Source organism: Chroicocephalus ridibundus, chromosome 6 (assembly GCF_963924245.1).
Source record: "Chroicocephalus ridibundus chromosome 6, bChrRid1.1, whole genome shotgun sequence".
NCBI lineage: Eukaryota > Metazoa > Chordata > Aves > Charadriiformes > Laridae > Chroicocephalus > Chroicocephalus ridibundus.
The window spans coordinates 18407380-18432705 of NC_086289.1; the positions used below are offsets into that span (position 1 = coordinate 18407380).

At 36.0% G+C, this 25326-nt stretch overlaps 1 protein-coding gene across 4 annotated transcripts in view; it reads right to left on the reverse strand.

Annotated features, from left to right (window-relative positions):
• Positions 1-1652: 1652 nt before the first annotated feature.
• MYOF (myoferlin) overlaps positions 1653-25326 on the reverse strand; it is a 70751-nt gene continuing 47077 nt past the window's right edge. For 2 of the 4 annotated variants that reach the window (XM_063338960.1, XM_063338959.1), the window contains 26 exons: positions 24382-24524; positions 23912-24085; positions 22678-22789; positions 21197-21274; positions 19170-19351; positions 18899-19057; positions 18645-18743; positions 18190-18351; positions 17482-17647; positions 16805-16881; positions 13038-13049; positions 11676-11774; positions 10889-11014; positions 9973-10128; positions 9771-9862; positions 8894-9064; positions 8220-8368; positions 7860-7999; positions 6801-6889; positions 6620-6715; positions 5878-6019; positions 5479-5578; positions 4732-4925; positions 3596-3705; positions 3094-3241; positions 1653-2309 (listed from right to left, as the gene is read on the reverse strand). In XM_063338960.1, the coding sequence (XP_063195030.1) occupies positions 2274-2309; positions 3094-3241; positions 3596-3705; positions 4732-4925; positions 5479-5578; positions 5878-6019; positions 6620-6715; positions 6801-6889; positions 7860-7999; positions 8220-8368; positions 8894-9064; positions 9771-9862; positions 9973-10128; positions 10889-11014; positions 11676-11774; positions 13038-13049; positions 16805-16881; positions 17482-17647; positions 18190-18351; positions 18645-18743; positions 18899-19057; positions 19170-19351; positions 21197-21274; positions 22678-22789; positions 23912-24085; positions 24382-24524 (3212 nt within the window). In that variant the 3' untranslated portion in view covers positions 1653-2273. Of the gene's footprint in view, positions 2310-3093; positions 3242-3595; positions 3706-4731; positions 4926-5478; positions 5579-5877; positions 6020-6619; positions 6716-6800; positions 6890-7859; positions 8000-8219; positions 8369-8893; positions 9065-9770; positions 9863-9972; positions 10129-10888; positions 11015-11675; positions 11775-13037; positions 13050-15283; positions 15341-16804; positions 16882-17481; positions 17648-18189; positions 18352-18644; positions 18744-18898; positions 19058-19169; positions 19352-21196; positions 21275-22677; positions 22790-23911; positions 24086-24381; positions 24525-25326 lie in introns of those variants that run through there. The other 2 variants (XM_063338962.1, XM_063338961.1) reach the window with 2 other exon arrangements.

Below are 25326 nucleotides of genomic sequence, written 5' to 3' on the forward strand. Positions count from 1 at the left end.
GTTAAGTAATTTCCTGTTATAAGAAAGAGTGATATCAGGCACATCTACATTCTGCCCTTTTTTCTGTGGCCTCAAAGGATGTTTGCCTCAGTTGCTGGCAACTGAAGCAGTACAGAGCTGTCCTGGCCAAAGTCAGTGCAGAATAAGAGCAGCATAAAGTTGTTCCCTACACAGGACTAAATCTTTGCGAACTGTTTGAACTAGGCAAAAAAGTTATTGTTTGTTGGAGTGACGCACAGCAGCTACACCAGGGATTACAGATTTGACTAATATTGTATGTAAATATTAATGATCACGTTTTCTTTCTTGTGAGCACGTTTTCTTTTGTTTGTTACTGGAGCAGGCTGGGAAACAGAGTGGCTTCTCAGACTTTTCAGTTATGTTTTTAATAGCATTGCCTAATTGTAGTGAAACTATCAAGCCTATGCATGCTTGGACAAAAAGGCATCTGAAAGAGGGTGAACTCAGCTCAGAAGGGCAGTACCTGCCACTCTCTAAATGCTAGGTGAACAGGCTTGCTCAGATCTCAACTCCATTTCATAATTGTTTTCTGGGGAATGCTCTTTCAAGTTAAATGCTTTCTAATTACAACCCTTACAAGGAACATGCTTTCTTGTCTTACAATGAGAATAAGGCTGCTGTGATTTTCACCGTACGTCAAATTTATAGCATTGATTGAGACAGATTTTAATAGTGGATGATCAAACATCAGCTCATGCAAATTACCAGTTATTTCTGGAGTGCTATTTTGTCATTAGTGAAGGGACGATCCATCTGGATGGTGATTAGTTCCAGCTCTGAGCTCTCTTTCATAAGTCAAGATGCTTGAGAGTTTCTTAACTAAAAAATAAGGGCGTTGTTATCTTTTTGACAAGATGACTGCTGCTTGCTCCACTCTAGCCAATGGGACTTCACATTCTGGAAATTATTTCATGTAATACCTTTACTCTAGCTTGTTTAACAGAATTAAGTCAGTATAATTTACTTATTTTGCCTGACAAGCGTATGCTTATTTTACAGTGCTGTGTTACAAGAAAGCGTTGTGTGCCACTAAATACAATTGCAGAGATTATTCAAGACTAATTCATTCTTGCCGTTGTTTTTGTCATCTTTTTAAAGACAGCTGAAGTTTTTATCCAGTCAAAAGTGTAGCAGTCATACAAAATGCTGATTTCAGGTTCTGCTGCAAATTTTCTACATCTCAAGCACCAGAGAATGTTCAGAGACGTGCTTCTGCTTTGGCCCTCCATAAAAGGGAGGTGGAATCCCAGACTATAACTGGATTTTTAGTGCAGATTATACTTTACTGTGCCTAGGGAGAAGAAACAGGCTACATGAAATACTTCCCATGTGCAGATCAGATTTCAAACACGGGTTGAATCTGGGTTGTGTATCCTCTTAAGTTTTGATACAAGTATAGTGAAACTATTCAACATTTCTTTATTAATTTCCTAATTAATGAAGAAATTCATTAGAACTTTGTGCAAAAGTATTTCCTTATTCTTCACTGTAAAGATAACAGTAAAATACCTTAAAGTCCAGATTTGTGGCATTGCATCCTCTGATAGACACTATACAATACCTAATGCATTGTAGTTTTGCAATACATAAAAAACCCTGTAAACTTGCATTTTACTTGTGGATAAGTTTATTTAAACATTTGTAAATTATACTAAGTAAACAGTATATTATTTATTTCTATGCGCATGCAGTTGTTGTCAAGATACATATATAGCGTTGTCAAGTCTACAGTGCAGTAATTAAGAATTTTACTCAGCATGGTGCTGAAAACTTTTCTAGAAACAATGTCTGATCCTTCTTTGATTGCAGTGTGAGCTTTCTTTAGTATACATAAGTAGTGCTTGTTTTTCATTAAGTTAAAATGCAAAGTTTCAAAGTGTGCCCCAATAGAAAGGAATTCTCAACAGGAAGTATGCATTAAAAAAAAATAGAGATAGCAATAGCAGGCAGCCTCCTGAGTGATTTTTATGAAAAATCTAGTTTAAGAGCAAGGAAGTCAGAATTTTACCAGGTGTAGATACTACTGAAGTAAAAAAAGTGTGCATGATATATGAGGGGGTTTATCCTTTGTTTTATAAAAACACCTGTCATGACCCCTTGAACCTTGGCTAACCTCTGTTAAATTTGTACTTATCTATTTTACAGTTCCAAATAATAGCAGATAAAAAGGATGGAGAGCCTTGCTGAATTTGGTCCACAGCCTGAGGCGAAACCTCATTACTATCTAAAAAGATGAAGTAAAAAACTCTTCTTTAAATCGGCTTCACGATCTTCATTGACAAATAGTTCTGTTAGGGGAGAAAGGAAGAAACAATAGACGTAAAAAGATGTACAGAAAATACTTCAGTTTAGTTTTGTAAAAGACATTTAAGATATTAAAATGGATCAGAAGGTATTCAGGGTATGGTAATTTCAGTTAAAATACAGTAAAAATGAGTAAGATATTTCAGATTAAAGTAGACTGAAATCCAGACTCTAGACCATCTATTAACTATTTTTAATTGTGTAGGTTATTAACACTTCTAAAGCATTCATTTGCTTCATCTTTAGTTAATAGGTTAATTTTAACATAATTTTTTTTTTCCTCAGTAAAAATCAGTTGAAATTGTTTATAGCTATAAGGATATAATCCCTATCATTTTGTGGGACCTGTTTTGTCTTTAGCAGGGCCTGTTGTGATAGGACAAGGGGTAATGGCTTTAAACTAAAAGGGAGGAGATTAAAAGGAAGACATTTTTTACAATGAGGGTGGTGAAACAGTGGCACAGGTTGCCCAGAGAGGTGGTAGATGCCCCGTCCCTGTAAACATTCAAGGTCAGGTTGTACAGGGCTCTGAGCAACCTGATCTAGTTGAAGATGTCCCTGCTCATTGCAGGGGGGTTGTGACTAGATGACCTTTAAAGCTCCCTTCCAGCCCAAACTGTTCGATGATTCTATGATAATTCTTATCTCCCTGCTAAGACTGAGTTGATAGAATCTCTCGTCCGAGTAAGGAGTGTATCCTCTTGATGACTCACATATAAGCTAGCTTCATACCACAACTGAAGAACAATAACATTTAAAAATTCTTACCGGCAATGAATAGAGGAGTACTGCTACAAACAAGAGCAAAATCAGCAAGATGATAAGGCCTAAAAAGAGCCATTTAAACCTGCGCCACACAATAAATTTCATTGTCTTGCAAGGATTTGTAAACCAAAGGAAGGAAGTATCTGGTCGGCTGCATTTTGAGAGAAACAAATATTACTCATACTATAAAAACAGGGAATACTTAAGCGTGAGAATGTAACACATAAAAACCCATTAAAACGCTCTAGTTTGGAGGTTGAAGAAAACAGAGATAGTTTTGTAATGTAAGATAGCAGTTTCAGTAAACACGTGCCATTAATACTGAAACCACCTTGCATTTTATCCTAATGCTTGCAGAAAGAAACAAGACTGGCTTTTGTAAATGAACTTTTGCACAGGATCATTGATGTCTAATAGATCCGTTACTGCATGCAGAGTTTGTCAAGAACATCACAGTAGCTAGATAATACATATTTCTCAAGCTAGTCAGAGAAAAATATCTTACTTTGGTAGGTCTAGTTTGGGGTTCATGTTGGGTTCATCTCTTCCTTTACCAGCTGGCCTTTCCTCAGCTTCTTTTTCATTGACAACTTCCAATGTCATTTCAACTTTGCCCTTCAGAAAACATGTGACACGAGACAAGCTTGAAACAGCACTAATAATACTTGTTTGGTACTTGTACAGCACAGTTTAGGATCAGCTCATTGTGTGTATCTGTGTGTTTTCCCTTTCCTTCTCAAAATACATTTATTTCTGCACTATGACAGAGTCACAACAAAGCATTAGAGAATGACAAATAGAAAAAGAAAATCACAGTACATAAAATGGTTCTGTTAATTAATTTGTAGTTCTGTTTTAAGCTATACATTGTTTTTTTTCCAATTTAGCTAAACAAAACCAGTTCTTTTCTCTCAAGAGCAAAAAAACCCCAATTCTCTTCTTTCCAGAACAAACGAAGGACTGCATCTTTTCCAAATGACTAAGGATCTCATTATTTATAATGCTATGGCTGATAGATGTTTCTGAATATTTCTCCTTATTTATTCAATTCCAGTAGTAAAGTTTAAAGGCAGAAACATTAGAAAGAAGAAACAGATACACTTGAAAGGCTTAATATTCTAGCAAGTGATAAATATGCATTTATATTCTTCACAGAACAGGTTAAAATGCTTTAGGTCTTCTCATTGCCCTTGTACTCATGAAGCAAGTCTGGGTTCTCAGTATATAAATTATATTTGCTGTGTACAAAAATGCTTTGGATTTAAACTTTTTTCTGTAGTCTTTAATGCATTTAGGATGTCTTGTGTTTCTCTTAAGCAATAACGTGATAAATTCATTCACACAGTAACTCTGTTGGCTGCTTTGGCGAGATAACACGACTCAACCTGGTGCAAGAGTCCTTCAAGTTAAACAGAGTTAAAAACAAAATAAATAAATGTAGGTATTAAACTCATACTTCAAAACAAAAAATTATTGATGGAGCAAAATTCCTGAACTTGTGCATGGAATGTTCTATTTACTCCTCCTATCTATCCACTGAAAGCTAACAGCTAAGTGGGGGACTCTTTACAGTCTTTCTTTATAATTTGAAAAGCAAGGTGAGTATGTTTCAAGCACTTGTTAAAGAAGTAATAATCATACCGCTAAAATACGGGACCCATCCTTTTCAACATAACATGGCCACCATCCTTTCATGGATTTCTGTTCAAAGAGAGAAGCGGTCCGGGGAGCCTTCTGGGAACTCTCCGCCTTGTACTCTGGAATCATGTCTATATTGCACTTCTCTGGAACTTTTGCTGGAATGATTGTTTTGTGTAAATCAAGTTCCACAAAGCCTAGGAGATGGATAAAAAAAACAAACACCACATAACACAACCAACCATACAGCACAGTGGCTCAACATCAACCTTTCCTATCTCTAAACATGTTACACAGGAAAAACAATCAGCATACACATTACATTCTTGTTTGTCTAAGGATGTTGTGGGGCCGGGAAGTGGGACACATCAGGCTGTGTTTAAGTCCATCTTGCTGGCGTTGAAAGCACTGATGTTGATAAATTGGACTTAGCAAGCTCTCCTCCCCCTTTTTTAATGCAAGATCACTTGATTTTTAAGAGGTTTTTTTCCCCACACAAGTAAACAGAAGATAGCCAAATAGCAATATAATACTAATGTAATTTCTGATAGTTAAATGCGTGATTTATCTAACTTTAATTCACTCATTCGTTCGCGAGCACAAGTAACCCTGCACTGTGTGGGAAAGCAGGAGTGTATCTGCATGCTCAGTGGCTCACTTTGTAAACACAATCCTTATGTGATAGTTTAAAATTGTTTGGTTTTATCTCTTTCTTTGAGACAAGAATAATTCTTTTCTTAGAAGTCTTACCTAGATAGTCATCCAAGGAGAACTTGTCATTATCCCATATCTGAATGATGAGTTTGGGTGGGATTCTGAATTCTGTCTTGTCAAGACTCCAAAAATGTTCCTAAAATTTTAAAAACAAAACCCAAGCACCTTTTTAAAATTACTGACGAAAATTAAGAGCTGTGGTCTGTTAGTACTTGTGAATTCTGGGGTTGGTGGAATTATTAAGAATCTAATCTTGCCCTTGCTAAGACGAGACTGCTGTTGTTGCCAGTGTATTGTTCCTGGCTGAAAGGCAAAATTGAATCTGTTCAAAAGTATGCAGAACTGAGCCAAACTGTCTCTTTCAATATGTAGGTACAAAATTAACGGATTAATTACAATCTGTATTCTAAGTATTGAAATCTTTAGAAATCTTACCTTTTTGGAAACTACACAGAGTTGCTCTGCTGGGAGATAGTCAAAAGGAAAAACAAATCTCCAGTTAAAGTTCCCTTCACCATCCAAGGAACGGTAGTGGACATCGGTTTTCTGCTTATTTTCTTCATTACCAGGCATCCATCTGAAAATAGATGTGTCTGGTGTTTGCAGTGGGATTACACTGGTGCTTTTTTGTACTGTAACCATGTCATTAAGTGGTTGCAAACAAGCCATAAGAGGGCTGGAGAGTCTTTCACACCCTTTCTCAGTTTGCTTTCAATTTGGCACTGTAAATAGGAACATCTGAACTGAATTTCTGATCTGCTAAAACCAGTACTATATCAGTGGTGAGTTGTTGGCTGGGGTTTTTTATTTCTTTTTTAGGAGAAAGAAGATCAATAGCCTAGTAGTACATTTCTCTGATTTCTATTTAACTTTTTACATTAAGACTAGGAAACATAAAAGTAAGAATCCAGGTTATGCATCACCAAAACTAACTCACTGTCTTTTCAGTTGCTTCCCATCTCAAGAGATGAACTTCTGGGATCTTTCACTGCACATTAAATGGTCATGCTTTATCTTATAATACTTCTGTACTTCTCTGAGGTTAGCACTATTTCAGAGGCTGTAGTGTGCACTGACTTGGCTGAACCAAATAATCTTTGGATCCCATGGTCTAGGCATTCACAGGACATTCTGAACATCATTCATTTGTAAGCATTACATGACAAGGTGCTCATACCCCTTTACGTAAATGTCACTCATTTCTTCCCCTGTGATGCTCTTTTCATCCAGAAGGACATCTTTGGTGTTCCAGACAATCACCCGCAAGATATACCTAGGAGAGAATATGTTTGGGGAAAGAGAATTGAATTGCTTTTGTCAGGGCTGCCAGGTGGCGTGTAGTATATACAGATACTCACTTCTTGGCTTTTCGGGGAGTGATGTTGAAGGGAGGGCCTGGTGGTCCTAAGCTTTTGGGGAAAACATCAACCCACATCTGGAGCTTTCCCTGTAGCAAGGGAGAAGGGATTGTTTGTTGCATACAGGTTTGTCATGGTAATTCCATGGAAGTGCTTACTTGACATGCTTAGTGTTAATTTTAGCCACAAAGCACAGCACACTCATGTTACCAATGTCAGAACTTCTACAGACTTCAGGTAGGAGCAAGCCCAATCCCTCATGTTGTATAAGCTTCTTCAAATGAACAATGCCAAGAATTCAGAAGATGGTGGGGATGTTAATTTCTAGTGAATTCACTGCAAGTCACGTGCCTAAGTAGTTCTCATCCTGTAGGTCCAAGTTTCTGTTCTCTCACAGGTGGCATTAAGTACAGTGTCACACGTGTCTGACAGTTTGCAGCTAGTGGCCTATCCAGTGTAGATGGTCAGTCCCCTTAACTAGACTCTGAAATAAGGCAACCGCTGCAGATTTTATACTTTATTTCAAATGCAAGCCGCTTTATTTTTGCAGATAAGTTTGCTGGTTGCTGCAGAAACTGTCTTAAAAAAACAACCACTGGAGAGTTAGTAAATGCTGCAAAACAAATGTTAGCCTTTGTTCCTCTCTAACAGAGAGGTCCAGTATAAGACTAGTTTACTAGCACCTCTGGACCTATAGAGAAATGACAAGTTTGGTCTCATTTGTTGAATGTAGCTAGGAACCTCTTGAGCCAGGCTGTCTCCTTTATTGTTAGTGAGGTAATAAACACATGTTCCCATTTATTTCAGTAACAAAGTAATAAATAAATCTTTCCCAATTTCCACTCTATCAGTGTTTAAGGTGTCATTTGGGGGTCTTAATGGCAAAACATAACTGCATTTTGTTGTTTCTAGAGTAACCTGCTTCAGTTTCTCAGCCAAGTAATCATAATTTGTAGCCTCTTCCATCTGAATGATACCACTTAATTGACAACATGATATAAATATAGGAGTGCTCCATTTCTGCATTCAAGAAACCAGAAGTAAACCGGTTCGTAGTACCTGTGAGATATTGGGCTGGAAGGTGCTATATAAGGTCCTTGTCTCCACATGTTCAGGTACCAAACCCTGGGTTCTGAGGATATGAAGAGCTAGCCGCTCTTCACCTGGACCAAGATGCTGATGCAAAATTTTGTTAGCTTCTGAAATAAAAGAAATGGAAAAAGAATAAGGGCTCATGAAACAGAATTTGAATTTGAACTTTTTAAAAAAACTTAAAACCAGATATTTAAAATTGAGCAGAAAACTGTGCCCAACGTTTTAAAAAATCAATTATTTTTCTAATTTTCCGTAAATAACTGAAAAGTTTTATTATTTGTATCAATATGAAGTTAAGACAGAAATATAAGTGAACAAGCTCACCAGCTTCCTCCAAAGTGTAGTCTCGTCCCCCATAGTTAATCTTTCTGCCATTCTCTGAGAGGACAGGAGGAGTGTAGCCTTTAAACCTGGCTACATTTTGCAATAACTGGGTTGGTTTTAGTTGATCACGCCACGTATTCACACCTGAACTTTTAGGAAAGCAACAGAAACACATCCTAAAATTATTCACCATTCAGGGTATGTATTTATTAAACTAATCCAGAAAGGGCAGCTGTAACTGTAACTGCCTAGATTGGGGCCACTTGAGTTTGATAGAGTGACATAATTTTGTAAGAGCTCAATTACCTTCCAAGACAGAGTGCTTTTTTCTTTACATATCGAAATAATTTATGCTAACAGGGGCTTTCATATTTATTTCCATGAATAGGTCAGAAAATTCTGTTAAGTGTATGTTATCTGGACAGAAATAACACACATTACCATATAAATAGAATATTAAAATGTTTGACATGATGGTTTTCAGTCAAGGCTCTTCTGGAGACTTTGCAGCTTAACTTGGAATTCAGATGATGAAGTGAGCACAACAAATACCCATGAGAAGCCATAGCATTGTTTTTTAACCATATAATTAAGATGAAGGAAGCCCGGATTTTTTACAGAGACTGGATACTAGATCTTACAGATAAAAATTTGCAATAGACAAAATGACTTACATGCAGTACTGCTGTGGGATGCCACAGTGAGATCCATAACGAGAAAGGAATCTGTTCTCAAGATCAATTATGGTTTCACCCACTTTTTCATCATGAGTCAATGTGTCATAGTCATAGACAGAAATTTTCAGATCCTTTTCTTGAGGCAAGAAGCAGCTGAGTTCATACATTCTAAACAAAAAATGTCCAGTTAATGCTATTTGCTCTTTTCTAATTCTCTGAATTAGAAATTCTTTTGCTAATTCTCTGAATTTACTTTCAAGATATGCAGCCTCATGGTTTCTACAGCTGCTGAATCCATTACCCTTGAGGTAAAGTACTCCATGGTTAATTATTCTCTGCATGTTTTTGTTTGTTTGCTTTATTTCTAATCGAACTTTTTAACTTTGACTTCCAGAATAATTCTGGAAAACCTTGGAATTTTGAAGGTATTTTATACCTGTAATCAGGTCTCTTTGCTGCCTATTTCTTTGCATAATCTGAAATACTGAAATCCTGTAGCACGTCATTGTGAAGTGTGCTTTCCAAACTCTTTATAATCCTTCTAGTCCTCCTCTCCTAACTTTCTAATTTATCAAAATCCTCCTCTAGCTCTGGACACCAAACCAGACCCAGAATTTTCATTAGTGATTATAAAGACGATGCAACCTCTCCATTCCTAATTTGCATTTTTCTATTCACGTATTTCAAAGATATCATTAGCCTTTGAAGGAAGGGGCCAGTGTACTGGGAATACATGTTAAGCTGATTACTCATCGAGACATCCAAGTAGTTTTTGGAGTTAAAACCTTCTCTGTATTCTATACACATACACATCTTAAAAAATAGGAAAACATTCTAAAATACAATAAAATGGAAATACAAAAAAATTTCTTACCTGCCAAAAATTGGGTTGAGAGTATTAGGGATATAATTATCTCTGTCTTCAATTACTTTTTTACTTAGGGATATTTTTATATAAGGATCACACTATTTAAAATAAGAAAAAAATATTAAGAAATAGTTATCAAGACTAGCTTTATTTAAAATATACTACACCAGAGTTAGCTTACAGACATTCCAAAAGCAAAAAGTCTCACCAGCCCATTATTATCCTGGGGTTGAAGCTGCAAAGCTCGAACAATATAAATTCGCACAATACACTCCTGAGGCCCACTGTCTGGTAGCTCACGGAACTGGCGAGGAGGAGGTGGAATAGCGGGATCGTCAGGTAACGCATAGATTTTAAAGGATCCCTAAAAATAATATAAAGACTCAGTCAAGATAAATGTGGAAAGGTGATTCTGCTAGGTTTGTCTTTTCTTATTTATCCCACACATACACGCTCTGTTCTATATAGGAAGAGCAAAATTATAGCCTGAGCCACACTCACTTAGAAGTCTTGTGTTTTACTTTAGTAAAAGACTTACTACAAAGGCAAGGTTATATCCTTAGCTGATTTAAATCAATACGGTTCTTTTGATTACAACACAATTACTCAGTTTGCTCCAGTTGAGAATATGTAACACATACTTTGTATTTGTTTCCCTCTCCAAAAGCATCATTTAAAGTTTGGGGTTTGGGGCTTTTTTTGTTTTGTTTTTTACATACAATGTTAACATTAATTTAATCTTTAAAAGTCATAGACAGAATCTATTCCAAACTCATTCTAAAAACATGCTTCGGTCAGAACATCTGCAGGTGAAAATTTAGCCCTGTTCAAGAGGTTATCTGGGAAGGTTTTCTTCCACGGGTACCAGGGAAGATTAGCAGGAATGAGATTTCTTTTCAATTAACACGTATGACATTTAGTGTGAGCAATGTGTAGCTGTACCTTCCTTGAAAAAGAAGGGCCTGTACCTAAGCAGTTATGAGCATCTATTGCCCATATAACGCATGCCATCCATGTTTAAACTGAAATGCTTGCATGTAGACTTACCCACATAACTGCTGTCGTGGTTTACATACAGGAGACTGTATCTAGCATTTGGTTATTGCCTGTTATCTGAACTTTACCTTGAATTCCCCAACCACTGACGGATCATCACTGTCCTCAGATTTGCCTCTGTATAGCTTAAATGTATCACAGAAATCTGTTAAGCTATTAAATTCAGGTACTTTTTCCAATTCACAGTCGTACACCTTAAAAAAAACAAAAGAAAAAGGAAAATGAAAAAAGCGCAGTTTAGAAATTATCATACATATCAGCTCCACCGTTGTGGCACTGCAAACTGTATTGTGCGTTTGATGGAATATCTTAAGGAACGAAAGCATTTGGAACTATTTTTATTTTTACATCGAAGTGGAAGCAAATGCAATGTTTGGAGAATACGCCATCAAGCTTCATTTAGGCCTTGTTAAAAACAGAGTAAATAGCATTCTACAAGCTTATCTTTACTTTCTTCGTTAGGTGTATTAGATGAGAAGTGAAAGTGGTCTGGCTTCAACTTTTAACCAACAGACGGTAAAAGTACTGAGCCTCTGTGTTCATACTTACTCAATGTATAAGTTTATTTAGGATCTGCCTGGCACCCAAAGAAATCAAGAGTAAAATTCCATTTGACTGAAGGTTAGATTAAACTCTGAATGCATCTCTTAATGAGTGTAGTTCGGTAGAAAAGCAGCAAAGATATCTTTTCTTAAAACCTTCATGTCACCACGTGAATTAGTAATGGTCCTTTACATGAAATCATGTACAGTTAAATTTTGAAGAGCATTTAAAAAAAACAAAGGGCCCAGCTCTGACCAGGTTTTGGGCCTATAAACATTGAGATACGTTAATTTACTTTATCCTGAGCTATACCTTTAAAGTGTCATATCCTTTTTTAATATACTGTCCGCATTTTTCATATTCTCCTACTGAAGCATAAAATTTGCTCCACCAATCAACAATTTCTTCCTCCTGAAAGAAAAGCAAATAAAAAATTCGTTTATTGGGAGATAAAGCCTCTTTCATATTAGGCTGTACAGGAGAAACAATGAACAGTTAAGTATACTAAAAGATAGTATACTCTAAAACTTAGTTAAGTAATATTAAAGGTTCATCTGAAAGAGAATTAGAATGTAAATATTAAGGTTAAAAAGATGCAATTTCTCTTAGCCAGGTTTAAGTATCTAGTCTATAATCCAGCTGCGTTGACAGTCAACAGCCAGTGATCTCCAAGCAAGCAATTAATTACTGGTGTCTAGATACCTATCTCAAAGGACTGGTTTCAGGAGGTGGGTGTATTTTTCTCCTGCATCTCCTGGCAGTGCAGCACAGCCTGTCCACCTACTTCTACAGCACTCAAGGCAGAGGAAGTGAACATGCACTTGGCTGGTGCAGTCATTGTTTCAGCTGTTCAGGAAAAACACCATCATTCCTGGTATTCACTACGGCAATTGCATGAGTGTAAAAACTACAGTGGACACCTTGAAATCTTTCTCCTGAGGCAAAAATGTGCTAGTTTGCTTTCAGCATTCCCTTTTAACTCAAAACTGTTGCTATATAACACTGGGACAGACCCGTAACTGCTCTAACCATACATCATTCCGTTAAAACCAGTGGAGATTGTATTGTGACAGAATCTTGCAGCTGGAGATCTACCTTAATGTTTACCAAATGCAGTTGGAAAAGAAGGAGCAGTGAGTCTTGCCCTCTTAAAAAATACTGCTTCAGTGAGCCCCATGAAGCCCTAGATGCTAGCAATCTATACATTCCACTAAGACTATTTCTGTGAAGTTTTTTATATTTTTATTTATTTGAGCCTGATAATCACTTTGTTCAACAGAATGCTATTTTCTGTATTTATCCATAGGGATTGCATAATATAATTATTTTTCCCGAAAACGTACTTCAGTTGGTAATAAATAGTATTCATTCACCGTGTAAATTTGAAAAAATCTTTAATACTGTTTGGATTTAAAGAGAGTCTTAAAGTATTATACAAATCATTAAATAAGAGGTTTTGGGGTTATTTTTTAATATCTAGAGGTTATTATTGCAGTCTTGCATATTTTTCCTAAATTTACCATTTTACAAGTTAATGGTGGGTTTTACGTCAAACATTTTCAGAGATTACACTTAAAACACTAATTTAGGAGGCAGTATGATACACCAATTTTCAGCTGGAGATCTCATTTACAAGAAAGCAATGTGTCGATTTTTAAAAGTAGTATACATTACCTTTTCTGTAAGCTGCTCATGAGGATCAATTCATAAAAAAAGAACAAAATAAAAGCAAGAGTAAGGATATGATTTGTAGAATTTTATACAGTTAAATAGGCTTTAAAGGTTAAGGTTTTGTATATAGTGTGGATGTAAAGTAAGTTCTTAACGTCAATAACTTATAAATACTTTTGAAGCATATTCAGACACCATGTGTTTAACTTATTTTTTTGCAGCTGTCAGTATGTCCTAGGTATTAAACTGGAGCATATATATGTAAATTTAAGAAAGCACGTTTTCAGGACCGGAAGATATTATCACCTTGTGCTTTGTTCTTCACATAACAAAGCAAAACTGAGAGAAGTTTGGTTTTCTTATTGTATCGCTGCAGTGTTACACTCTGGATTCTATTTATTGATTTCCACAGTAGCATGATTTCCTGCTTTCAACTGTGGTTGCCGAGAGCACTGGATCTGATTTATTGCAGATGAAAAAATTTTTAAGAGCATTTACAAAACTGAATCTACTCCAGAGATTCTTTTCCAAACAAATTTCACATACATAAAATGCAAATTATTTTTTTGCACATTTTGAATATTTGCTTCTTTATAAAACAATTCGCTAATGTTCAACAGCCTTTTCCTTTTTCCTTGTTTTTCAATTGTTTACAGGCTGTGGATTTTCAGGAGTCTGAAAAAATATGAAGAATTATAAATTACAGTAACAACCAGTATATTTGTCTATAGATTTATCCGTGTAAGTGTAATAACAATCTGCACAATCCAAAACGCTTCACCTGTTAAATCACAGATACCGTAATTATGACCAGATAGTCCATTAAGAGCAAGCATCATGCATCCCATTTGGAAGCAATGATTAGCAAGTGTGATTTGTGATACCTTGTGTTTTAAGTTAAAGGCATAATCCGTAATTTTTTGTGCAAAGCAGAAGAAATATGCGAAACCTTTTATGAGTACAAGCCAAATGCATCAATAGGTTAGGACATCACTCTGGTATATCATACTAATTTACTCCCATTTCTATTCTCTAAGTCATTATCTTGCTGGGATGTTTGGGTCTACTGTACTTTAGTAGCCTTGTCTAACTTCAAATCAGAAATGCAGCAGAATTTTTTCAGATTTGCATGGGACTGTGAGATTTTCTGTAGGAAATTGGAGTGATTTATTCTCAGAACCCATATCATTAGTGATTTGCAAACCTTACAGGCAGAATTCATGAGGTAATTTTGAACACTTTGCCATATTTAAATTTGACTTTGTTTAAACACAGTGTTTAAACATAACGTTTGTAATGCTGACAACATGAAGGGTATCTTGCATAACTATGCAATAATAATTTAAACTCTCAATTTGGAGCCTTTTCACAAAACATATTGTTTAGAACTCTGAATCTTTCATCAAAGCATACTGTTTAGAATTTAAATAGGGAGGGGGTGTTTGGTTTTTTTTGTTTATTTGTTTTCCCCTTGATATACCTTCAAATGTCTCTTCAAACAGTGCACTTTGTAGCTTTAGGAAGAAGAGGTTAAGAAAAAAAAATATCAAAACCTTAAGACCTTCTTCAAAAATTCCCAAAGCAAATGATGAGTCTTCAATATTTGGAAACATTATTGTTACAAAAACTGGTAAGCAGGATGTATGTGCTCACAGAATGCCAAAACACAGAATAAAATGCCATATAAAAAGAAATAAATTTGAGATTTTGGAGTGAAATATTCACATGGTAAAGATCATGTAATGGTTCCTGCCCATTTTTTAATATGCCCAGTGACTTCACTGTAGATAGTTACACATGAAGTCTTCAAGACACTAACGCTGAACTATTAGCTTTTTGAACGTCTTGAAATTTCATAAAAAAAATGAAGAGCTGTAGTGGATCCCTAGAAAAGTTAGAATTTTATTTACTGTAAATTTATTTTAATCTCCAGAAAGTAAAGTTTTAAACAAAGTTTAAATAATAATAGTGTGGTTAAATAATTCCTGTTGATTTTTGCGCTTTTAGTACATAGAGTCCAAATAAGCTGACACGCAACAATTTTTTTAAATATTTCATACGTATTGTACACACCTAGTAAGATTTTCAGAAGGAGGATACCATAATATTTGTTAGTAATCATACTAGACTTATGAGCGTCATCTCCTCCAAAATCTCTCTAAGGAATAATTGCCAAGAGAAGTACAGCCTCATGACCACAGCACATTAACATTCTTCCCCCATCCGAGCCCCATCTGGTACATACATACATGCACTGTTGTTGGAGAAGCCATTTTGCTGAGTGCTGTTGACATACTGCTTAAACACTGGAAATTGGAACGTAATTGATGAAATTTTGGCATTTTGTGTCCTCAGGGTGTTGTCTGCATAGCACTTACACTTTCCACAGTTGTACTTATTTCACTTTAAATTGTTCTGATTATTATTTCCTCTCTCATATTGATGCTATCACTATACCTAGCATTATAATATATTTGTTTTGGGTGATGTCAAGCTAAAAGAAATTGTGTTTCACCTTATATAGCATTTAAAAATTTCCCTCTTGTAGTTGAAATCAAATACACCAATCCATTATGCCAGTTGGTTCAGAGTGCTGTGTTCTTTATTTTTTCCATCTCTTTTCTTAAAATTTTTAAAGGAAATAAAAATTCTCTGTATCAGCTATAAAACGTTTATATTAGAACAGAAGGCCTAATTCAGGTAAAAGTTAGATACTGTTCTAACTGAAATATAAAGGACAATTTACATGTATGATAAAAGTAAATAGAAGAACATGGTCTATGAGAGTCTGAATATCATTACATTAAGGTACAGAAGAAGAAATGAAAGAAGAACTATGCAGTCAATAACGTACTCAAACAGCAATGAGAGTTTGAAAGTTTAAATTCAGTAGTATTTACTTTGGGACCTCCCTAACAAAATAAAAAAATCTGCATTTTTGAAAAATCAAAGTTGTGGGTTAGAAGCCTGCAAAATGACTATATTAAACAGCATAACTGTCGTGCCTCCCTTAAAATAACGGTCCACCAGAAATTTATGAAAAAAATTTCTAGATAAGGGGAACATTTTACAGTCCTAAAATAAATGAAAATTTTTCTTTGAAAATGTACTGTCTGGAATTTGTCTTCACTCATGTTTCGACTCAAGGTTAAAATTCTGCAAGATGAACGATTTTTTACCTGGAAAGTAAAATTGTCCTAAGGTGATCCTGAAAGAATCGGAGCAGTAGAGAGATTCACAAGGCACAACAGAAAAGGAAAGAAAAAAGGTGTCTGTGCAGCAAAAATTGTTTTGGCGGCATCAGTTTTGGATGACTTCACGGTAAGAGAGGCAAAGCTATGACCGATAAAATGAACGGCTGAAGGTCTGTGTTACCATGGCTTTGATTCTGTACAAAGCACACGCCTACTTCTAGCTCCTTTATTTAGAACTGCACAGTCTGTGCAAGATCAGGCTGCTGTACCTATCACCAGTGGACAACTGGGTAATGCTCTGTCATATACTTTCAGCAGCTATTGAACAAACGAGTTTGTTCTTAAGCTACTGGGTGAACTTTACCATGCACAAAAAGCTATAGTTTGATGTTTACTGTATGAAAACAGAGGTTAAAATTATTAACATATTTCCTTTGCCTTCCTGTCACAAAGTAACTTTGTTCCATCTGGCTTTCGAGAAGTTTGCATATGTGTCTGACAATTTTGCTGTCTAGATAGTTTCTCAGAAATCACAGATCTGAAGAAGAAAGTCCAGCATCAAATTTCAAAGATTACCTGAGCTGCTAGCAGTGGCTGTGCGTCTTCCATTTCAATTACTGTATCCTGGCGAGGTGCAGCAGAGAGTAGACTAACTGTAAGCCAAAGATTTTATTAAGGCAATATGGCATAGGAAAAATATCTTACTAAACATTTCCATCAGATTTGAAACTCAAACAGTTACAGAAGACGTAAAATAATTAATTGGCTGAATATTTGATCCTCTAAAGAAAGCAATTAGTTGCCATTTTTTGCTAAAAATACACGATATATTTTTGTGCAGGATATGCAGACATTTCGCAGATATTTAGAATTTAAAAAAGAGTAAAACTTGGAAAAAATATAGAGGAAAATCTCAGCATCGTGTTCAGAGAATTCTTGCTGGAATACTGGATCATTACTTTGGTCCTTGGTGCAGGGGTGATCTGCAGGTAGTTCAGTTCCAAGTTGATACTGAAGAGGAACTTCAGGGAACTAGTACACTCAGTCTGAGAGTGCACTTGCCTTTGCACTGTGCCCTCCCATATTCCACAGAATATTGCTCTTCTTAATACTCTGAGTTAGATTTTTTTTTTTCTTTCAGATAACTACAAATAAGTAACAACATGAGACGGCTGTTCATCAGTACACTATGTGAAGAGTAAACACCGAAGACAGGTTACTCTAGCATCGCGTAAGAAAGTAGAACGGTCTACCTTTCAGTTGTGGTGCAATGTCTTCTTTAGTAGTGTAGGGGTCACAGCGAAAGCTTTCCAATAAATCAATAGTACACTGTCCCACGATGGGCTTCCGTCCAAATGGTCTGTGGTCTATTACTTTAATAACAAGAGATGGACTGTATAACTCCTCTTTTGGCAAAAGCTAAAAATGAGAGGTTAGAGTTTGTTTATAATGCAGAAGGAAAATGAAGAATAAAGATTTCTCCCCTAAATTAGAGCTGTTACTTCATTTATTTAACTACTACTACGTTAAACTACTACTACATAGAACTGCTATGTTCTATAGCTGTATGGTGAATGAAAATTTCTAACCTTATATTATGATTCAACAGAAGTCAGTAAGAATAATTTTAATTGCCTCAAATCTTGAATTTTCTTGACTCTTGCACAGTTCCTATCCTAGCAGTAGGAAAGTAGCCACACATCAGCAGGTAAATTGATGCCTTTTCAAATAAATATATATATACTGCACTGGATTGTGCATATAAAATTCTATAATTTATCAACAACTCTACAGACATGCTTACATGATCTTAGAATTTTCAGGCTCGACAAATTTCTTAAGTCAAAAAAGGATGTGCAAGTATTTTTGGTTCATTCTTGCATAACAAATCCTTGACCTCTAAAAGCATGGGATAACTGATGTTGGTATAGGTAGCTGGTATATAGTTTTTTGCAACGTACAACTTTCATGAAGAGAACAGAAGATGGAAAATTTGGTGTCTTTTTGAGGTTTTTGATCACCACGGATTCCACCATTTCACCCCCACATTCCACAATGAGACTTGGAGACATAACAGGTGCCAGTTGGTAGTTTTTCATGTTTCGCAACCCCCAAGCCAGAATCTGTAAAATAAAATCCAATATAAGCAAAAGTGGGAGAGATATCAATATGCTTAATATGATACTCAAAAAGTAGGAATGAACAAATGAAGTCTTTTCAATAATAAAATGTGACCAGCAAAATATTTCAAGGTGGTGGTTCTAGGAAATTTAATGGAAAAAATGAAACTCAAAAATACTTAAAATAATCCCCCATATTTCTCACTATGACACACACAGTAGCAAATACACAGACTTACTATCTAGAGGATGAGATGACTGTACTTGTATTCAGTTTGTCTAAGAATAAACTTTACCTCAACAGCAGTGAGTTGAACTACTGGTCTGATTCCTTGAGGAACCATGTAAAGCTTTGGTGCTCTTTGTGATGGAAGAATTGGAAGGTTGGTGCCACCCTGTTAAGACACAAACATGAGTATTAGTTTCTCTCATCTTCCTTAAATAAGTATTAAGGCAATTCTTCACATTATGCCTCACCATGAAACATATGTAATATATCACATTTTATTATATATACACACAAAAATATGGATGTATAAGAAATATACACCTTGTCCCTCAAAATAAGTTCTGCAGCAAAAAGAATGTCTCCACTAGCTTTGCCATTATTTGTTACAGGATACCAGAGCAGTTTTGGTGTGTTGTCCTCTTCTGGGATCAATTTGACCATGGGGGAACAAACACTTCTTCCAAGGAATTCATCTTTACCCTGCAGCCAAAAATGGCAATCATAGCCATTAACGTTATTGCCAATTAATAGAAAATTTATTTCTATTAATTTTATTTATTTAAAATAAAAAGGGTAAAAAGCATTCACCTACCACTTGGTCACTGTCAAAAAGTTCAATAACAACATTTGGTGGGTTTTGGGCTACAGTCTGTGGGTCCCCATAGATCTCAATTTCATTAAATATGAGAGTTTGGTCCCATGTAGGATTTAGAGTTGAATGAATTATCTCAGTTGTTTTGCTTTGATGGAGGAAAGAAACATGAGCATACGGATCTGAAATATCACACAAAGATTAAAAGCATATAGTTACAGATAAACAAACCCGCATCAAACCATTAGGCACACAAACACAATTGTTATCAAATCTAGTATGTTATATTTCTTCTGTCATTACCAGTTCTATAAGCCATTCTATATAAAACAAAAGCCCACACATACACATAATTTACATTTAATAGAGCAAATTCCATTTGATTACTAAATAGCTGCCTTTATACAAGTCTTGGTTAATAGAGTAATACATGAAAATGGTAAAACAACTTGCAAATCAGAAAGAGAACCTGAAAACTAAACCAAAACACACTGGCTATATTAATCTCCTCTTAAATGTTGTCTGTAGAATCTTTTTTTTTATTGTCTCCATTGATATACAATTGTACAACCTCATAAATAATACAAAAAAATCATTCTAGTTCTGACTAGTTGCCAAACAACAAATTCTCCCAGGCTATATTGCTCAGATCAAGTTTTGGTTTCAAACATGCTTATTTGTAGCAATTTCTTCTTGTGAAACAGCTGAATGACTAAAGTGGTCTAGGCCCAGTGTTTGGCAGGTCTTCAAATCATCAAGAGCTCTGTAGAAGGTATCTGATGATGGTCATTAACATTTCCAGTACGAATTGCAATTACTAAGGACTAGAGGCTATCTTAAAGGTGATCTTTAGGTCAGTTTCAACAGCTTCTGGCTTGGTACCTGATCAGAGTTCTACAAAATTTGACTAAATCTTCAAACTAGGTTTAGAGGAAAATAAAATGTAGATATGCTAGTCTATATATGACGGCATCTGAGGTATCTATCTTGAATTCTACATATGCAAATTAGAGGCACTTATTTTTGTTTCTTTGTATTGCTTTTAAGTGCTGCATATTGAAATAAGATCAAATGTACATAGGCAGCTGTACACCCACCCCCCCACCCCCCCACCCCATTTCAGGAAACAGCACTAAAATATCTATAGCTCTTTATCTTCTGTAACAAATTAACAAATGCATTACACTTACTCAATTATTAATTAAAACAGGGAGAAAAAGAAGGATGCAAATGGAGACTGATGGAGAAAGAAAATTCTAAGCTGCCCATTTCATCTTTATCTTTGGCTGAACTTATTTAAAGAAAGTGTAAAGTCATACTCTTACAGTATGTACTACAGTACATCTAATTTCAATTTGTCCTCTGACTTCCCAGTGGAATTTTAATTCTAATTAGCAGAAATTAAATACTTGATAACTGAGTATTGAATTAGCCTGACTACAAAGATGCCTAATGGATATGACACTGTTGGAATACTTAAGACCTGGAAATAACGGGCAGCGGGTACACTTGTATAAACAAACAAAATGCATGCTTATTATTAATGCACAGCATAGTTTTCTACAAGTGCATCTCAGTAATCAATTAACATAAAATACTGAACACTGAGAGGCAGCTGATAATGTAACAGCCATCCAGCTTCCGTCATCCTTGCTTTTGTGCAAACTTCCTGCAGGACAGCTTAGGAGCTGTATGAAGGCGCTGGTTAGGAGAAGCTGAGGCGTCGGGAAGGGATCGGTCGTGAGAAATTCAGACGTTATTTGAACTCCCATTCCCTCACTGAGAATTTGTTGGCAGAAGCAGGTGCTGCACATTCAGAGCAGCTCTTTTTTGGCAGCTTCTGGGGCAGTACTAACCAAATCTGGATCATACGTAATGAAGCTGAGACTTCCTTTATGGCGAAGTTTCAGTAGCTGGGACCTATGCACAGAATTTAAGGATTTAAGATATTCTATAGCTAAATCAAGTTGCTACCTCATTGCAGAAGTGGATTTTCTGCACCCAGGATTAGCAGAATTTCTCCATACCTGAAAAACTGTCTTTGTCTAAAGCCATGAGATTTCTTGCCTGGTAGACATAACAGCGAAGGTGGTAAGTATATACTCCTGTATCAAATAAATAAAAAAAGTTCAACTGCATTATACAGGCTTCTTTTCTGTAATGAAATTATTTTTGATTTATAAAAATGCCTTACACATTTTAACTCAAGCACAAGCACTGCAACAACATTTCTGCTTTTCTAGTGACGAGTGTGCTAATACCAACGAGCTAGCACCTGAGAACATTTGTTCCAACACAACCTAATGCAGAAAGGAAAGATACCCACTAATGTTATTTGGGATTTTTTCACCATACGATCATCTAAAAGGCCTTCTCTTCAAAAATTCCTGTTTGAAACAGTGTGATAATCTGCTCCTCCGAAGTGAATCAAGAAGTGGGATTCCTGTGCTTAATTTAAGTATTCACTACAGCGCTTGCAGGGACCTGGGAGTTGCACATTTTTAGCTGTTAGCTCTAGAAAATTACTCCAATTGCAACTCTGTCTCTTTGGCTAAAAGATTAAAAAGAAAATAAAAAAATCACTGCAGGCAAGGTGGAATAGCTTAAAAGGAAGATGTGAGGGAGGCCCAAACCCAAGACAGCGTGTGGCTAAGTTATTACAGCTTTTCTTTAGAAGATGTCAGCTCTAACCCTTTCAGCCCTTGGAAAAATCTCAGCCACGCATAGCCTCAATGAGCTGAAACCTCTGAACTCTGTCCACTTTCCTCCTATTGTGGTCATTATTTAAAAGAAACAGCAATAATCTTCCTCAGCTTCTGAAAGACAGGAGTTAAGACTTAGGCACCCATTCCCAGCAGATCAAGTTCTGTGGAGTCCGAATAAAGACAAGTGTTCCAGTCAGAGACCCTCAAAAAGGAATCTTAGGCGTGAATAGGATTGGCCTCTATTCCTATTAACTGGCACTGGTGGCTCCCATCTCCATGTCCCTGCTTTTGTGACTCCCATTACAGTGATTCCAAGGCATTTAAAGCCAATCCAGGCTGGCAAAGTAACAGTTTTGTTCAATTTGCCAACTCAACTCCATGGTGTTATTGCTTCCTCTGGGTCAGGCCCTGCACTGAGCTGGTTAAGTGAGCTAAACCAGCAAAACATTCACTGTACATACATCTTCTCTGCTGGCTTAGCTCCCTGCATTGTTACGGAGGGACCCTAATCCTAAAAATGCATCATTTAAGACGGCCTAAAATTCAGGTGCTGCAACAATTAGCTTAAGTATTCCTGTTCCATACAGAGTTTAAAAACATCTGCTTGACAGTGGACTGAAACATCAAAATGACTAACTGTAATTTTTCTTTTAGCACCCTAAATAGGGCCCAATCAAGGATCAGATGGTAATTATAACAGAAGGTGTATAAACCTAGATGTAAACCACAAAGAATTACAATTCTGTTTGAGATCAGAGAGAAACAGCCGTGTTTTATAAAGAAGGAATTGTTAAAGAACCTACTGTCAAAGTAGCAGGAAACAAGTGGTGTATTGGCACCAAACACCTTTGTAGCTGACTCCTTGGTTTTGTCTGAACTCTTCCCTTCTCCATCATCAACACTAGTGTCTGCTCCCTGAAGTTACATATATAAAAAAAGTTAGTGCATATTTACGAGCATAGAAGGAACCTGATAAAAGTGGACTCTGTGTGGGAATACACAGGTTTCAGTCTCTTCTCCAGGACAAGGAGAAATTTACTTTCCTGAGTAAATGTACTTTAAAAGACGTTTACTCGTGTCTGAAGGTCATTTCTTGTTGCCATTGACGCTGTGCAGAAATCAGATCTAGTCATTTCATCTTACTTTCCAGAATGTCTTATTTCTGGAGACACAACTATCTGCCTGTCAGCTCTTACTGAAGGAGAGGTTGTAGGTCTTCAGTCCCGCTCTGTTGCGGAGAACCGCTCTAAGGTTTTATCTAGCAATAGCCCAGGAACTATAGTCAAAAGAGGAACTGAAACAGGAATTTTTAACTGTATGGAACTAAATTAAGTGGAGAAAGAAAATGCTATCAATGAATCACGGGTTAACATTTGGTGGAAAAAAAGGAAAAACAAACCAAGAAAAAAAGCAAACTTTTGTTAATGCTATACAGTCAGACTGAGAATCATTATTTTAGAAAAACAAAGCCTTCTCACATTATTTGCTCCAGTGTGTATTTGGGTAAATAGAGCTTATCTATGAAACTGTGTTAACCTGAAAACTTAAGGAATAATAACATTCTGATGATCTGTTTGTGACATATGACATTCTGGCTTTTCTGATATTTTGTTTTCCTTTCTTCTGTTTGGTTGTTTATACATGTGAATATTAATCAGGAGTAGCTATTTCAGTGCCTGTTATTTCTTGTGCTGATGTTAATACATCTAAATTATGTGCATGAAAAGCTTGAGCTATCTTTTCTCTTTACTTGCAAAAGGCTCATCTAGTAATTTGGCCTTTTGCTCTAAATCTCACGTAATGTAATAACAAAAAGAATGTGAAAAATAATAGGCATGTTATGCAAGAGTCTCTACTCCAACTTTAACGGTCCCTTTCAGACTCTGAACAATTTAAATAATATAAACTGTATTAGTTCCTCAGTTATATATTAATTTAACAATTCAGGGACTAAAATAGCTGATGTTCTTAATTGTTTATTTACTGTAAATTAACAGATTGGACTTCTAAGGACTTTTTTGATAAACTATCCCTTACCAAAGCACCTTCAAGTTTAAAGATAGCTGCTGCACCATGTGTCTCCGAGGGAGCCATTTTTCGTCTCCATCGTCTTCGACGGAAAGTATCAGAACTGCGTTGTTTCCAGTGAAATTTCCAGCCAATCAAGGAAGCATATTCCCATCCTTCTTGATCTTCGTATGATGACATTCCCTGGAAGACATAAATCCTAGTTATCCACAGCATTATATGAATGTAATGAAAAAAACTGGCACTTGGTCTGGCAGGCATAATAATCCCCTCATAAACCAAAGCTGGAAATACCAATTAGGAAAAAAGACAAAGAAAAGGAGTATAATGAAAACATACAAGGTTGTTTCAGAGTTTTTTGTTTGGTATTAAATTTTTTCTTTATTCAGGAAATGAGTAATCTCATGCGGATTTAAAAATAAAAGAAACTCAAACAGTTACAATGTGCAAGTCTCTGACTGCATCTCTCTTCCGCTTACCCTTCCTGCTGTTACTGCTTGAGCTGGATCCCGCTTACGCTTCCGCACCAGCCTTCGTCGTCGGTGTGTGTGGTACATTTTCTCTGCAGCAACCCATGACTTTGGTTTAGTGTCTGGAGGAATAGTAATTCCATACTCCCATCCTAAAACGAGATTGGTTATTGGTATATTTACAGAAACACAAGCAAGACGCAAAAAAGAAAAGCATGGGATATACAGTTATTGTACCTACAGAGGATGAAGCTTTAGTCACACAAGACTATTTGATATTGCAGACACTAAATGCCCAATAGCTCGGGGGCAACTGATGACATTTGATGATGATGATATTATGATACATATGACAATAAAAATCTCAACATTAAAACATATATAATACATTTTAAGTTTTTTCTTTGCATTCTTGTTTTTTCAAATGTTAGGTGTATTGTTACCACATTTTCATATTTTACCACAGCGAAAACTCATCCTTACTTTTAAGTAAGAGTGGAGTGTCCTGTGTACTCTTGCAACTCCAGAAGCTTGGCTTTTAAAGGAGCACCAAATATTTGAACTTTAAGAATTTAAAACTTTAAGAACTGGTAAACCTGTTACTGTATTTTGCTCTACATCTTATAATTCAGCCAGGTATCTAGGAGTCAGATTTTTACTTAGATTGTTATTTTATTAAAAAGTTACTGCAGACTCCTACCAGAGGTTCCAGTTAAGACAGTTATCAGGAGTCTTTAAGATAAATAAAATCTTTTTTTCTACTCAAATAGCTATTTATTTCACTTTTCTTTAAAAGCAATAACTATTTGAGAGTTTTCAGCTGTTTTAGAACAAATTAAAATTCATGATAGCTTTGCAAAATTCTGGGCTCTCCAGCATCTTCTGTGATGTTCCCTTTTGCTTTTATTATTAATTTTGTTTTTGAACCATCAAATTAACATCTGTAAATACTTT